General features: G+C 37.4%; 1 protein-coding gene across 2 annotated transcripts in view; it reads right to left on the bottom strand.

Moving 5' to 3' along the window:
• Window positions 1–14,463, bottom strand: part of LOC108297309 (zinc finger protein 718-like) — a 58,351-nt gene that overhangs the window by 17,930 nt on the left and 25,958 nt on the right. Inside the window, exon 1 of one of the 2 annotated variants that reach the window (XM_037735378.1) lies at window positions 5,050–5,086. The exons of the other annotated variant lie outside the window; for it this stretch is intronic. Within the exon in view, the coding sequence (XP_037591306.1) occupies window positions 5,050–5,059 (10 nt within the window). The 5' untranslated portion in view covers window positions 5,060–5,086. Of the gene's footprint in view, window positions 1–5,049; window positions 5,087–14,463 lie in introns of those variants that run through there. 2 annotated transcript variants of the gene reach the window in all.

Here is a 14,463-nt window from a genome sequence, read left to right on the forward strand (position 1 = left end):
AAAAAAAAAAAAAAAAAGGAAACTCAATCACAAATAAAGATTTAAATGGGAAACCCAAATATATAAAGCAATTTGAGGTAAACACAAGAGGAATGTTTTACCACATATTACAGAGAAAAGAGTTTTCAAGTAAGACCTCAAAGCACATGTAAAAATGCGCAAATTACTAAAAACAAAATGATTTGCATAGCAAAAAAACAACAGAATGAACAGATAACCTACAGAATGAAAGAAAATATTTGCAAAATATATTTATGACGAAAGATAAACTTACAGAATATATAGCAAACTTAAAAATAACACACAATTGAAAAACAGGCAAGAGGCCTTAATGACATTTTTCAAAAGAAAAAATACAAATGGCCAAAAGTACATGTAAATATGCTCAACATCACTAATTACCAGAGAAATGCAACTCAAACTCACAATACAATACATCATTCCAATGAGAATGACTGTTACTGAAAAGACTGGCCAGGCACATTGGCTTATGCCACTAATCCTAGCACTTTGGGAGGCCAAGGAGTGTGGAATGCCTGAGCGCAAGAGTTTGAGACTGGCCTGGGAAACAGAGTGAAACCCTGTTTCTACTAAAATACAAAAAAATTAGCCAGGCGTGGTAGTGTGCACCTGTAGTCCCAGCCACTCGGAAGGCTGAGGCAGGAGAATTGCTTGAACCTGGGAGACGGAGGTTGTAGTGATCTGAGATAGCGCCACTGCACTCCAGCATGGGAGACATAGCAAGACTTCATCTCCAAAACAAATAAACAAACAAAAAAACCCCTCTAATAATTGTTGGTGAGAATATATGGAAAAGGAAACAAATACAGTTGTAAAATTGTAAGTTAGTACAGTCATTATAGGAAAAAAAGCATCACAGCATAACATATTTAAACAACCAATAGATGGTAATTTAGACTGTTTGACTCCTCATCTAGACTATAAAACACTGACAAAAAAATTTCAAATTGCTGGATTGTATGTTCTATTTTTTAAACAGGACTGCTGAAACATATATTCTATTTTTAATTTTTTCATTAAACAGGATTGCTAGAGCATATGATAGTTCTATTTTCTTTGTAGCTAAGGAAAACAAAATCAGTATGTCAAAGAGATATCTACACGTTTATTACAGCACTATTTATAATAGCCAAGATACGGAATCAATCCAATTATTGAAAACCAGATGATCAAGAAAATAGTATATATATACAATAAAATACCATTCAGCTACAAAAGACAAAATTTTGATATTTGCAACAACATGGATGAACCTGAAGGCCATGACATTAGGTGAAATAAGCCAGATCCACCAAGACAAGTACCATATGATCTTACATATATGTGAAATCTAATAAAAACATAGATGATAAAGACTTCAAGCACTGGTCTTGGCAATCATTTTTTGGATGTAACATCTAAGGCTCAGGAAACAAAAACATGAAAATACGCATGGTACTACATCACAGTATCCGAAATATGCTAAGAATATTCAAAGCAGGACTTTAAATAGATATTTACACATGCCTGGTCATTCACTATCATTTACAAAAGACAGTTTCTGGAAACAACACGAATTTTAACATTTTATAGATCACTATCAGATTTTTAAAATGTGACATATGTAATATACACAATAAAATATTATTTCATTTTAAACATGTTTTGACATATCTTACAAAAACAAAGCCTGAGAACATTAGATTAAGTAAAATAATATAGTCAGATAGAAACAGACATTACATAATTACAGTGGTAAGAATATAAAAATTAGTCAAAATTATAAACAGTCAAATCGTGTTCTTCAGGAGCTGAAGAAAAAATGGGGGTAGTTTATTTTTATTGGGCATGATATTTTACTTTTATAAGATAAAAATTAATCTAGACACCCAATGCAATATAATACAATTATACTTAACATAACTAAACTGTACACTTGAAAATGTTTAAGGCAATTTTTTAATAACAATTATTTACATCTACCTAGAAAGGTTACATTTTTCAGAAATCACCTGCAAATAATAAGTGTTTCTCTCACAGAATAACATATAATAAAACAATAGATAGATGGTAATTTTACACAGTTTTTTGACTACCCACCTACACAAGAAAACATTGATGACCATCAAGGAAAGTGGCTGATAGCCTGTAATCCCAGCATTTTGGGGTGGATCATGAGGTCAGGAGATTGAGACCAGCCTAGCTAATACACTGAAACCCCGTCTCTATTAAAAACACAAAAATTAGCCAGGGTTGGTGGCACGTGCCTGTAATCCCAGTTACTCGGGAGGCTGAGGCAGGAGAATCATTTGAACCCAGGAGGCAGAGGTTGCAGTGAGCCAAGATCATGCCACTGAACTCCAGCCTGGGTGACAGACAGACTGTGTCTCAAAAATAATAATAATCTATAAACAAAGAAGGAGCAGTATTTATACAGGCAAATACCACATAAATTTTATAGGGAATAAAAACATTTGACTTATAAATGTATTTTAATTTGCTTAAAGTGAACCCCAATGATTTTTATTTGAATTAAACATAACTTGGTCATAAAAAGTACAGAGTTGAAAATTAACATACAAATATGTAGAAATGAAAAAAATTAAAAAGAGAATCTATGTGAAAAAAGACTACCCAGTAAAATGAAGTTGAATGCAATAAAAATTCTGATCCACAAAAGATTAAACATAATATCAATGTATCATAAAAACAATCCTCTAAATAACTACAGTTTTAAACTGTGACTATGTACTTATTGAAGAGCCAAGATTTTGAATCTTTGGCATGCAATGTAAAGAAGTAAAAGAAAATGCTCCTCAATAATTAATAAAATGCTCCACTGAAAATGAGCCATGACAATACATGAACTTATTACACATGTAAATTTGAGCATTTTATTTCAGAAATTTTGAATTTGAAATCAGATAAATGACACAGACATATCAGAAAGTGAAACATACAAGGGATCAACATATCAAGATGGCAGAATAGGAGGTTCTCTACCCACAACTTCTACAGTTATGAAAATACAGCAGTTATGCCCTGATAAAAGAACCTTTATGAAAACTTAAAAATTCATGTAAAAGGTTGTGAATCCAAGACTGAGGAAGGCTGCTTTAAGAGGGCAAGCCCTTGCTTGAGTGGCAGGCTTGTCCATCACAGTCCCAGCTACAGAATGAAATATAATTAACTCTCAATGTAAACATAACTATAGACTATTTGGTTTTGTTCCTACCATTAGCACCACCAATCAAGAGACTTGGGAGAATTCATAATGTCCTGTGTCTTAGGTGAAAGGCCTTTATACTGGTTCTGTCTGTGATCTCTAAATTAGCCCAAACCCCACACCTTGCACATATTAGTCATGGCATGGCAGAAATCCTGCACACGCAGAAACCCACAGACAGAAACATACATCTGTACCCCTAGATGTAGGCTTGCCAATATTTATTTGATGGTGAATTTTTTTTTTTTTTTTTTTTTTTTTAGACAAGAGTCTCACTCTGTCACCCAGGCTGGAGAGTGTAGTGGTGTGATCTCTGCTCACTGCAACCTCCGGCTCCCAGGTTCAAGTGATTCTGCTGCCTCAGCCTCCTGAATACCTGGAATTACAGGTGCCTGTCACCATACTGGGCTAATTTTTGTATTTTTAGTAGAGACAGGGTTTTGCCAAGTTGGCCAGGCTAGCCTTGAACTGACCTCAGATGATCCGCCCACCTTGGCCTCCCAAAGTGATGGGATTACAAGCAGGAGCCACCACGCCTGGAACTGACAGTGGATCTTGACATGACACTATAACCTGGCTCCAAGTCTATGCAACCAAAGTCCAGGAGCAGTTTTTTTTTTTTGAGACGGAGTTTCACTCATGTTACCCAGGCTGGAGTGCAATGGTGCGATCTCGGCTCACCGCAACCTCCGCCTCCTGGGTTCAGGCAATTCTCCTGCCTCAGCCTCCTGAGTAGCTGGGATTACAGGCACGCACCACCACGCTCAACTAATGTTTTGTATTTTTAGTAGAGAGGGGGTTTCACCATGTTGACCAGGATGGTCTTGATCTCTTGACCTAGTGATCCACCCACCTCAGCCTCCCAAAGTGCTGGGATTACAGGCTTGAGCCACCGCGACCAGCCCCAGGAGCAGTTTTTACTAACCTGAAACGTGCCAAAAAGCACACCTCTATGTGCCCCTGTAGGCATGCTAGCTGACTTTATTCCCATTGTGAATCTTGAAGCAGCCCTATAACCCAGCTCCATTCCCTGTCAGCTGAAGTCTGGGAGCAGTCCTCCCCACCCAGAAATCTGAGGGGAGAAATGCCATGAACCCAGAAGCAGACCTGAAGTCTTAGCTGTGTATGCTGAAGCAGCCCTATGAATCAGTTCCACAACATTTCAGTTGTGATCAAGAATCAGCCCACCTCTTCTAGGAATCTGTACAATGACTGGATTAGAGCATTTCCAAAAAAAACAGCAAAAACCTCACAGCAGGAGTCACACCAACTAACATTTATTGCATCAGCACCCCCAGATATAATGGAGTTTTTTTTTTTTTAATTTTCTGAGCACCAGTTGCATTGGTCAACATCTTGAAGAAGGTTTAGTCTTCTCAGAAAATAGAATCCACAACTGTCTGACGCCCTGATTATAGGCCTGCCAAACATGAACTTCACGGCAGACCCAGTAGTAATTATGTGACCTGGCTCCAATGCAAGCTCCACTTAACTGCAAGCTCATCAGAAATCTCGTAAGTCCAGAGATCCAATAAAATATATTTCTCTCTCCAAACTAGTTTATAATCACTGAAAGAGGTATTTGCTCCTTCATATGCAAGGACATCAAAACAAGGCTTAATGGATCATGAAAGATCAGGCAAATAAAACACCACCAAAGGAAACTAAAAATGCTCCAGTAACCACTTACAATAAAATACAGATCTCAAACATGACTAACAGAGAATTCATGATAATCTTAAAGAATCTGACCAGCCTGACCAACATTGCGAAACCATCTCTCTACCTAACATACAAAAATTAGCAGATGTGGTGTTGCATAACTGTAGTCATGGCTACTTGGAGGCTGAAGCAAAAGAATCGCTTGGACCTGGAGGGCAGAGGTTACAGTGAGTTGAGAGCACCCAACTGCACTCCAGCCAGACAACAGAGTGAGACTCTGTCTCAAAAAAAATAAAAATAAAAAAATAAAAACTCAGTAAGCTGCAAAAGTACACAGATTACTAAATATTTTGCAACAATGCATGAACAAAATCACAATTATAATACAGAAAAAGAAACCATTAAAAAAAGAAACAAATATGCTGGAGGTAAAGTACAAAATAATAGAACTGAAATATTTAAGAGAAAGTTTTAATAGGAGATTCTGCTATACAAAAAACAAACAAACAAACAAAAAACTGGCAAACTTAAATTAAGTCATTTGAAAGTTCCTAACTAGAATTTTTTTAAAAATGAAAATGTCAGCCGGGTACGGTGGCTCATGCCTGTAATCTCAGCACTTTGGGAGGCTGAGGTGGGCAGATTCCAAGGTCAAGAGATTCAGACCACCCTGGCTAAAATGGTGAAACCCCATCTCTACTAAAAATACAAAAATTAGCTGGGTGTGGTGGTGTGCGCCTGCAGTCCCAGCTACTCGGGAGGCTGAGGCAGGAGAATTGCTTGAACTCAGGAGGCAGAGGTTACAGTGAGCCGAGATTGTGCCACTGCACTCCAGCCTGGCGCCTGGCGATGGAGTGAGACTCTGTCTTAAAAAAAAAAAAAAAAAAAGTGTGAATAAAGCATTTGGGGCCCATATTGTATAACAAACTGTTAAAAGGTGTATATTTTAAGAGTTTCAAAAGAGAAAAAAAAATTTTTTTAATTGTTTAAAGATACAATGTCTTCAATTTTTCACAGTCTTGGAAGAAAACTAGACATTCAGCTTTATGAACCTCAAAGTATCTATGGCAAGAAGAACCTAAAAAAGAAACTGCCCAGGACAAATTATAATTAAACTACCAAAATTCAAAGACAATGAGAGATTCTTTTTTTTTTTTTTTGAGATGGAGTCTCATTCTGTCACTCAGGCTGGAGTACAATGGCACCATCTCGGCTCACTTAAACCTCCGCCTCCCAGGTTCAAGTGATTCTCCTGCCTCAGCCTCGTGGGCAGCTGGGATTAAAGGCAACTGCAACCGTGCCCAGCTAATTTTTGTATTTTTAGTAGAGATGGGGTTTCGCCATGTTGGCCAGGCTGGTCTTCAACTTCTGACTTTGTGATCCCCCTACCTTTACCTTCCAAAGTGCTGGGATTACAGGTGTGAACCACGGTGCCCAGGCAAGAGATTCTTAAAAGAAGCAACAGAAAAGAGACTCTTCTCATACTGGGGAACATCTATATGGTCATCAGTAAATAGCTCAACAGAAACCATGCACGCCACATAGAAGTGAGGCCATATATTTAAAGTGCAAATGAAGAAAGAAAAAACTTTGACAAATAAGAAGACTATATCTAACAAAGCTGTCCTTTACAAATGAAGTATCAATCATATTCTCAGATTAAAAAAATAAGCTGAGGAAATTTATAATCACTAGACCTGTCTTACAAAAAAATGCTAATCAGAATTTTTCAAGTTCTAAGAATGGAATCCTAACTTCCAGCAAGAAAACACATAAAAGTATAAACCTTACTGGAAAACATACATACATAGAAGGCTATAAAACTATGGTGCATAGATCACTTTTAATGCTGGCATAAAAGCTACAAAAAAGTATTAAAATACATACAGCTTCAATAATTTGTTAACAGGTACACAATATAAACAATGTAAAGGGTGCCATAGTATGTTAAAGGAAGTAAAATTGTTTAATTTTTCTATGCATAGAAGTTAACTTTTGTTTGAGGCCTGGAGTTCAAAACCAGCCTTGTCAATATAGCAGGACCCTGTCTCTAAAATAAATACATGAATACAATAAAGATCTCACAAAGCTATTTAGTCTTTTGTAAAAAGAATCACTGAGTGTGATGTCTCATGCTGTAATCCTAGCACTTTGAGAGGCCAAGGCAAGTGCACTTCTTTTTTTTCTTTTTCTTTTTTTTTTTTTTTGAGACGGAGTTTCGCTCTTGTTACCCAGGCTGGAGTGCAATGGCACGATCTCGGCTCACCGCAACCTCCGCCTCCTGGGTTCAGGCAATTCTCCTGTCTCAGCCTCCTGAGTAGCTGGGATTAGAAGCACGCACCACCATGCCCAGCTGATTTTTTGTATTTTTAGTAGGGACGGGGTTTCACCATGTTGACCAGGATGGTCTCGATCTCTTGACCTCGTGATCCACCCGCCTCGGCCTCCCAAAGTGCTGGGATTACAGGCGTGAGCCACCGCGCCCGGCCGCAAGTGCACTTCTTGAGCCCAGGAGCTCCAAGCCAGCCTGAACAACATGGCAAAATCCTGTCTCTACATAAAGTACCCTAAAAAGGTAGCTGGACTTGTGCTTGTAGTCCCAGCTACTCAGGAGGCTAAGATGGGAGGACTGCTTGATCCTGGGGAGGTTGACGCTATACTGAGCTGTGAATACACTGCACTACAGCCTGAGTAACACAGCAAGACCCTATCTGTACAAAAAAAAAAAAAAAAAGGCAGTTAAATTTTTATCTCAAGTTAGACTTTTATAACTATGAGTTGTTTTATGTAAGTCACTTGGAAATTAAAAACTATAGTAGATACACACAAAAAAGAAAAGGAAAGCATATAACAACAAAAACAAAACAAAAATTCAAGAAAATGCAAGGGAAGAAAACATAAAAGAATTGAAACATAGAAACTACTAAATGGTCAGAAAACAATGAACAAAGTGGCTCTGGTATATACTTTCTGTCATCCTCAAGCCTTTGGTCGTATTGTGATGATCTTGGACTTCTGAGCATCCAGAATTGTGAGCTAAGAAAACTTCTTTAGACATTAACAACTCTAGGATATTCTGTTATTGGAGCAAAAAATAAAACACTCATGGAATGTCTGAATTGATTTTAAAAATCAACAATATGCTGCGCACGAGAGACTTTAGATTTAAGAAAATACATAGGTTAGTGGTTTAAAGATGAAAAAGAATATTCCATGCCAATAATTAAAACAGTGTAGGAGTGGCTATATCAAACAAAAGAGACTTCTAGAGAAAAATATCTGTCACAAAAAAAAGAACTTTGTTTGCATATGATGCAGTCTTATATTTGGAAAAACCTAATTCACTAAAACACTGTTAGAACTCATACATTTAGTCAAGATACAGGATTAAAGAATTAGTGTTTCTACATGCCAAACAATGAGCAATCTGAAAATCAAACCACGAGAGTAATCCCATTTACAATAGCCACAAATTAAAATTAAATACCCAAGAATGAACTTAACTAAAGTGAAGAAAGATCTCTATGATGAATACTATAGAACATTGATGGAAGAAATTAAGCAAGACAAAAAAAAAGATGTTTTATGTTCATGAATAGGAAGAATCAGTATTATTAAAATTTTCATACTCCCCAAAACAATCTACAGACTTAAGCTACAGATTTTTAATTGCATTAAATCTGTAGATTTAATGCAATTCCTATCAAAGCATCAATGACATTCTTCACAGAAATAGGAAAAACAATTTTATAATGTAGACAGAACTCAGAATAGCCAAAGCCATTGTAAGAAAAAAGAAACTGGAAGAATCACAGTATTTGACTTTACATGATACGACAGAGCTACCATAATTAAAACAGCATAAAACTGATCAGTAGAGAGAATGCAGAGATAAATCCATACAACTATAGCAAGCTTATTTTTGACAAAGCTGTCAAAAATATATTGTTACTGGTAGAGTGTCCAGGTTCTTGGCATCTTGAACAAAGAACTAGACAAAACGCACGAACAAAGCAAGGAAGGAATAAAGGGATTTATTGAAAATGAAAGCACACTCCACAATGTGGGCCCAAGTGTAGGGGCTCAAAGGCCCCATTACAGAATTTTTAGGAATTTAAATACTGCCTAGAGGAATCCATTAGTTACTTCGGGTATGCCCTATATAAATGGAGAGGATAAAGTATAGTTACTTACAGTGTGATGCCCTATGGAGAGGATATTTCCTGATATAGCTGGTATGAATTGGCCTTATGTTCCCTGCCTCCAGACCCTGTTTTCCTGCCTTATATACCCGTGAGAGATGTGATCCCCCTAAATCTTTTAAGGAGGTGGAGGAACTGATGGTCTTTTTCTTGTAACTTCCTTATGCTGGCTTGAGACGTAGTACCTGCCTATTGGGGATCGCGGAACTCTTGCCCTGTTCTGTCTAGTGGAGGCAGGGTAGTTTCTTGATGCCCAAGGGTGTGTTTTATCCTGGAAATGGCTGGAGCTTTTGTTGCATGATTATCTGAAGTTTGATGGTCTCTTGATGAGAGCAAATGTATTTGGTTAAGATTTAATGGGGGCGGATACCTATGCTGTTAGGAATGTTTGTTATAGAGATTTGCAGGAGGAAAAAAAAAACAAAACAAAACCTGGTTTGTTCTAGGACTTGTGTGCTTCCTTAAAGTCTTAGCACAAACAACTCCATTTTGGTTTGGTCTGTTGGGCCTATTGTATGAGCTTAGGTCAAAATAACGGCATCCCAGAATTTTGTTTAAAAACTTCCCCCTTTTTGGTTAGGTTCTCACTTAGAGTGTGTCCAAAACTTAGGGCCTTAGAGTCACTATCAGTTACCATCATTTTGGGTTTCTCGTCTCAGCACGTTATTTATAGGTTATGGTGTTCTCATGTTTTCACATTTCTTTTAGCGCCTGTTATTCTAGTTTAAGAGAGACCATATAACATTCTGAAGATGGCTGCATGCAAGCATTTAAAACCTTTGAGAGAATAAAGTGCACAAGGGAGACTATTATTTTGATTATTGGGAGGAAAATACCAAGAGTTCACAGTATGCTCCTTGCCCAAGGTTTCCATAAACCAAACCTTGTAAAATTAAATAGATCAAAGAATGAGCCAGATCAAATTAAATAGATCAAAGAATGAGTTTACTTATAAAACTAAGCAATTTCTTTGTTAATATCCTACCACTGAATTTCTATAATCTTTATTTGATGTATTTTTCCATAGGCCACAAGTGCCAGCAGCTACACAAGTACTTCTTTGTTTAGTCAATTCTATTGTAACTTTCACAAAAGAATTTAAAGTCTATTGTGTAACTATAACCTTTACAATACAATCTGCTATAGAGCCTATCATCAGGGACACATTTTTAATCAGTTTTTTTGTTTTTGTTTTGAGATGGAGTCTTGCTCTGTCACCCAGCTAGAGTGCAGTGGTGCTATGTCAGCTCACTGCAACCTCCGCCTCTCCGGCTCAAGCAATTCTCCTGCCTCAGCCTCCCAAGTAGCTGGGATTACAGGTCTGTGCCACCATGCCCAGCTAATTTTTGTATTTTTAGTAGAGACGGGGTTTTTCCATGTTGGTCAGCTGGTCTTGAACTCCTGACCTCGTGATTTGCCTGCCTCAGCCTCCCGAAGTGCTGGGATTACAGGCATGAGCCACCGTGCCCAGCTAATCATTGCTTCTTTCACTTTAAACCATAGAAAAGGGACCTAACAAATGATCCCCCTCTAGAAGAGTGAAGGCCTCCTGGCAATCTTCTCTTTAACTCATGGTGTGGGTTAAGAGGAGTAAACCAATGGTTTGTTTTTGGACTGAGTATGAGGCAACGTATGTACCATTAAAGTTTCTTACCTACACTGACTGGACTTTCATCTTTTATTTATCAAAGTGTAATCTTATCCATGTGTAAGGCTGGCTGCAAACTCCTTTACAAATAAAAGTATACCCCATAAGTGCACATAACAGAACACTTTTCTACTTTTAATGTTTGTAGAGGCATAAGCAAGAAAAAAAATTCAAAGAAAAGAGTTTTATAATAGCAGAACTTTTAATTTGTGAACTTGAGAAAAGCTATTTACATCAAGGATGCTATCTTCTTGGGAGAGATTTCCCTGGTTAGCTTTACCTCAAGGGTTCGAATGGGTGCAGAGTTCCAAAAGTGTGGAGGGACCCTTCTCAAAACCCATTAAACCAAAGCCCAGAGTCCTGAAGCTTTGTTATAGTGTGGGTGGCAAGGACAGTTTTTCTCCAATGTTCTCAGAAGATTAAAACCATAAAAAGCTTTTCATACCTGGTGCAAATACACTGTAGCATAATAATCTCAGCCTTCTTGCATGGGAAAGCTTTTATACAACCAGAATACATGCATTGAAAATAACAACTGAATGAAACCCCTTTATAAAATGTTTAAATGGCCAACCAGGTGACTAAATGTACCTGAAGCTTTAATTGTGTTCCCAGGAATATGGAATTAAGCATTGGTTATAAACTATTTTAAACAATTTGGTATCAGCTGGTTTAACATGAAAATTTGACAAAGTATTTTTTTGGTATTTAATTTTTATTATACTTGGTATAATAAAATTTTATTACTTGGGAGTAATTTTATTACTCCCAAGGAAATGTTATTATTACTGTGGTTTACCATAAGGTAATAATAACCATAATTATAATGAATAGCATATACTATTTTAGAAATCCCATACAGTTTTGAAATATGTATTACTATTATTGACAAAAATATAACCTAAAGAAGATTGAACATCATTTTGGCAATCACATGTACCTAAACATGTCAAATAATCCCATTTACCTCCTTTCTGGTATGTTTTCAGGGCCCTCTGATCCATCCAAAAAAGCCAGGCACGAGGACAAGCATGTATGTGAAATTTGACTTTACACTATATCCAGCTACATGCTTGACTGTATTTAAAAAAATAATTGCCAAACTGCTGATGCATTTTTATAATACTTTTTATTTTGTTTTAATCAAGACTATAGGCTTTAACCATGAAAATGTTATTAGCCGAATGTCCCCAATTCTTTATCAGGTTTTCTTTTGTGGAGTTTCACTCTTGTTTTCCAGGTTGGAGTGCAATGGCACACAATCTTGGCTCACCTCAACCTCTGCCTCCCAGGTTCAAGTGATTCTCCTGCCTCAGCCTCCAGAGTAGCTGGGATCACAGACATGTGCCACAATGCCGGGCTAATTTTTTGTATTTTTAGTAGAGAATGGGTTTCTCCATGTTGGTCAGGCTGGTCTCAAATTCTCAGCCTCAGGTGATCTGCCCTCCTCAGCCTCCAAAAGTGCTGTGATTACAGGCATGAGCCACTACGTCTGGCCTCTTTATCAGGTGGTAAAGAACACTTTATTTAAACTTCTTTCTCCAGCCAAACTAAGCTTCATAAGTGAAGGAGAAATAAAATCCTTTATGAACATGCCATTACTGAGAGATTTCATCACCACCAGGCCTGCATTACAAGAGCTCCCAAAAGAAGTATTAAACATAGAAAAAAACAACCAGTACCAGCCACTCCAAAAACATACCAAATGGTAAAGAGCATCTACACAATGAAGAAACTACATTAACTAATGGGCAAAACAGCCAGCTAGCATCAAAATGGCAGGATCAAATTCACACATAACAATATTAACTCTAAATGTAAATGGGCTAAATGCCCCAATCAAAAGACACAAACTGGCAAATAGAATAAAAAGCCAAAACCCATCGGTGTGCTGTATCCAGGAAACCCATCTCACATGCAAGGATACACAAAGGCTCAAAATAAAGGGATGGAGGAAGATTTACCAAGTAAATGAGGAACAAAAAAAAGCAGGAGTTGCAATTCTCATCTCTGATAAAATAGACATTAAACCAACAAAGATCAAAAGAGACAAAGAAGAACATTACATAATGGTAAAAGGATCAATGCAACAAGAAGAGCTAACGATCCTAAATATATACGCACCCAATACAGGAGCACCCAGATACATAAAGCAAGTACTTAATGACTTACAAAGAGACTTAGACTCCCAACAATAATAGTGGGAGACTTTAACACCCCATTGTCAATATTAGACAGATCAACAAGGCAGAAAATTAACAAGGATATCCAGGACTTGAACTCAGACCTGGACCAAGCAAACCTAATAGACATTTACAGAACTCTCCACGCCAAGTCCACAGAATATACATTCTTCTCAGCACCACATCACACCTACTCTAAAATTGACCACATAATTGAAAGTAAATCACTCCTCAGCAAATACAAAAGAACGGAAATTATAATGAACAGTCCCTCAGACCACAGTGCAATCAAGTTAGAACTCAGGATTCAGAAACTAACTCAGAACCACACAGCTTCATGGAAACTAAACAACGGGCTCTTGAATGTTGACTGGATAAACAATGAAACGAAGGCAGAAATAAAGATGTTCTTACAAGCCAACGAGAACAAAGACACAACATACCAGAATCTCTGGGACACATTTAAAGCAGTGTCTAGAGGAAAACATATAGCAATAAATGCCCACATGAGAAGCAAGGAAAGATCTAAAATCGACACCCTATCGTCAAAATGAAAGAGTTAGAGGAGCGAGATAAAATAAACTCAAAACCTAGCAAAAGACAAATAACTAAGATCAGAGCAGAACTGAAGATAGAGACACAAAAAACCTTTCAAAAAATCAATAAATCCAGGAGCTGATTTTTCAAAAAGATCAACAAAATAGACAGACCACTAGCCAGATTAATTAAAAAAAAAAGAGAGAGAATAATCAAAGAGATGCAATAAAAAACAATAAAGGGGATATCACCACAGATCCCACAGAAATACAAACCACCATCAGAGATTATTTCAAACTACTCTATGCACATAAAGTAGTAAACCTGGAAGAAATGGATAAATTCCTGGACACTTGCATCCTCCCAAGCCTAAACGAGAAAGAAGCCGAAACCCTGAATAGACCAATAACAAGGGCAGAAGTTGAGGCAACAATTAAGAGCCTACAACCCAAAAAAACCCCAGGACCACATGGGTTTACAGCTGAATTCTACCAGACATACAAAGAGGAGCTGGTACCATTCCTTCTGAAGCTATTCCAAATAATCCAAAAAGAGGGAATCCTTACCAAATCATTTTATGAGACCAACATCATCCTGATACCAAAACCCGGCACAGACTCAGCAAGAAAAGAAAACTTCAGGCCAATATCCATGATGAACATAGATGCAACAAATCTTCAATAAAATACTGGCAAACCGATTGCAACAGCATATCAAAAAGCGTATCCACCATGACCAAGTAGGCTTCATTCCGGGGATGCAAGGCTGGTTCAACATATGCAAGTCTATAAATGTAATTCACCGCATAAACGGAACCAAAGGCAAAAACCACATGATTATCTCAACTGATGCAGAGAAGGCCTTCGACAAAATTCAACAGCACTTTATGCTAAAAACCCTCAATAAAGTAGGTATTGACGGAATGTATCTCAAAATAATAAAAGCTACTTATGACAAACCAACAGCCAATATCATACTGAATGGGCAAAAACTGGAAGCATTCCC

The sequence above is a fragment of the Cebus imitator genome, unplaced genomic scaffold (genome assembly GCF_001604975.1).
Source record: "Cebus imitator isolate Cc_AM_T3 unplaced genomic scaffold, Cebus_imitator-1.0 Scaffold791, whole genome shotgun sequence".
In the NCBI taxonomy this organism is placed as follows: domain Eukaryota; kingdom Metazoa; phylum Chordata; class Mammalia; order Primates; family Cebidae; genus Cebus; species Cebus imitator.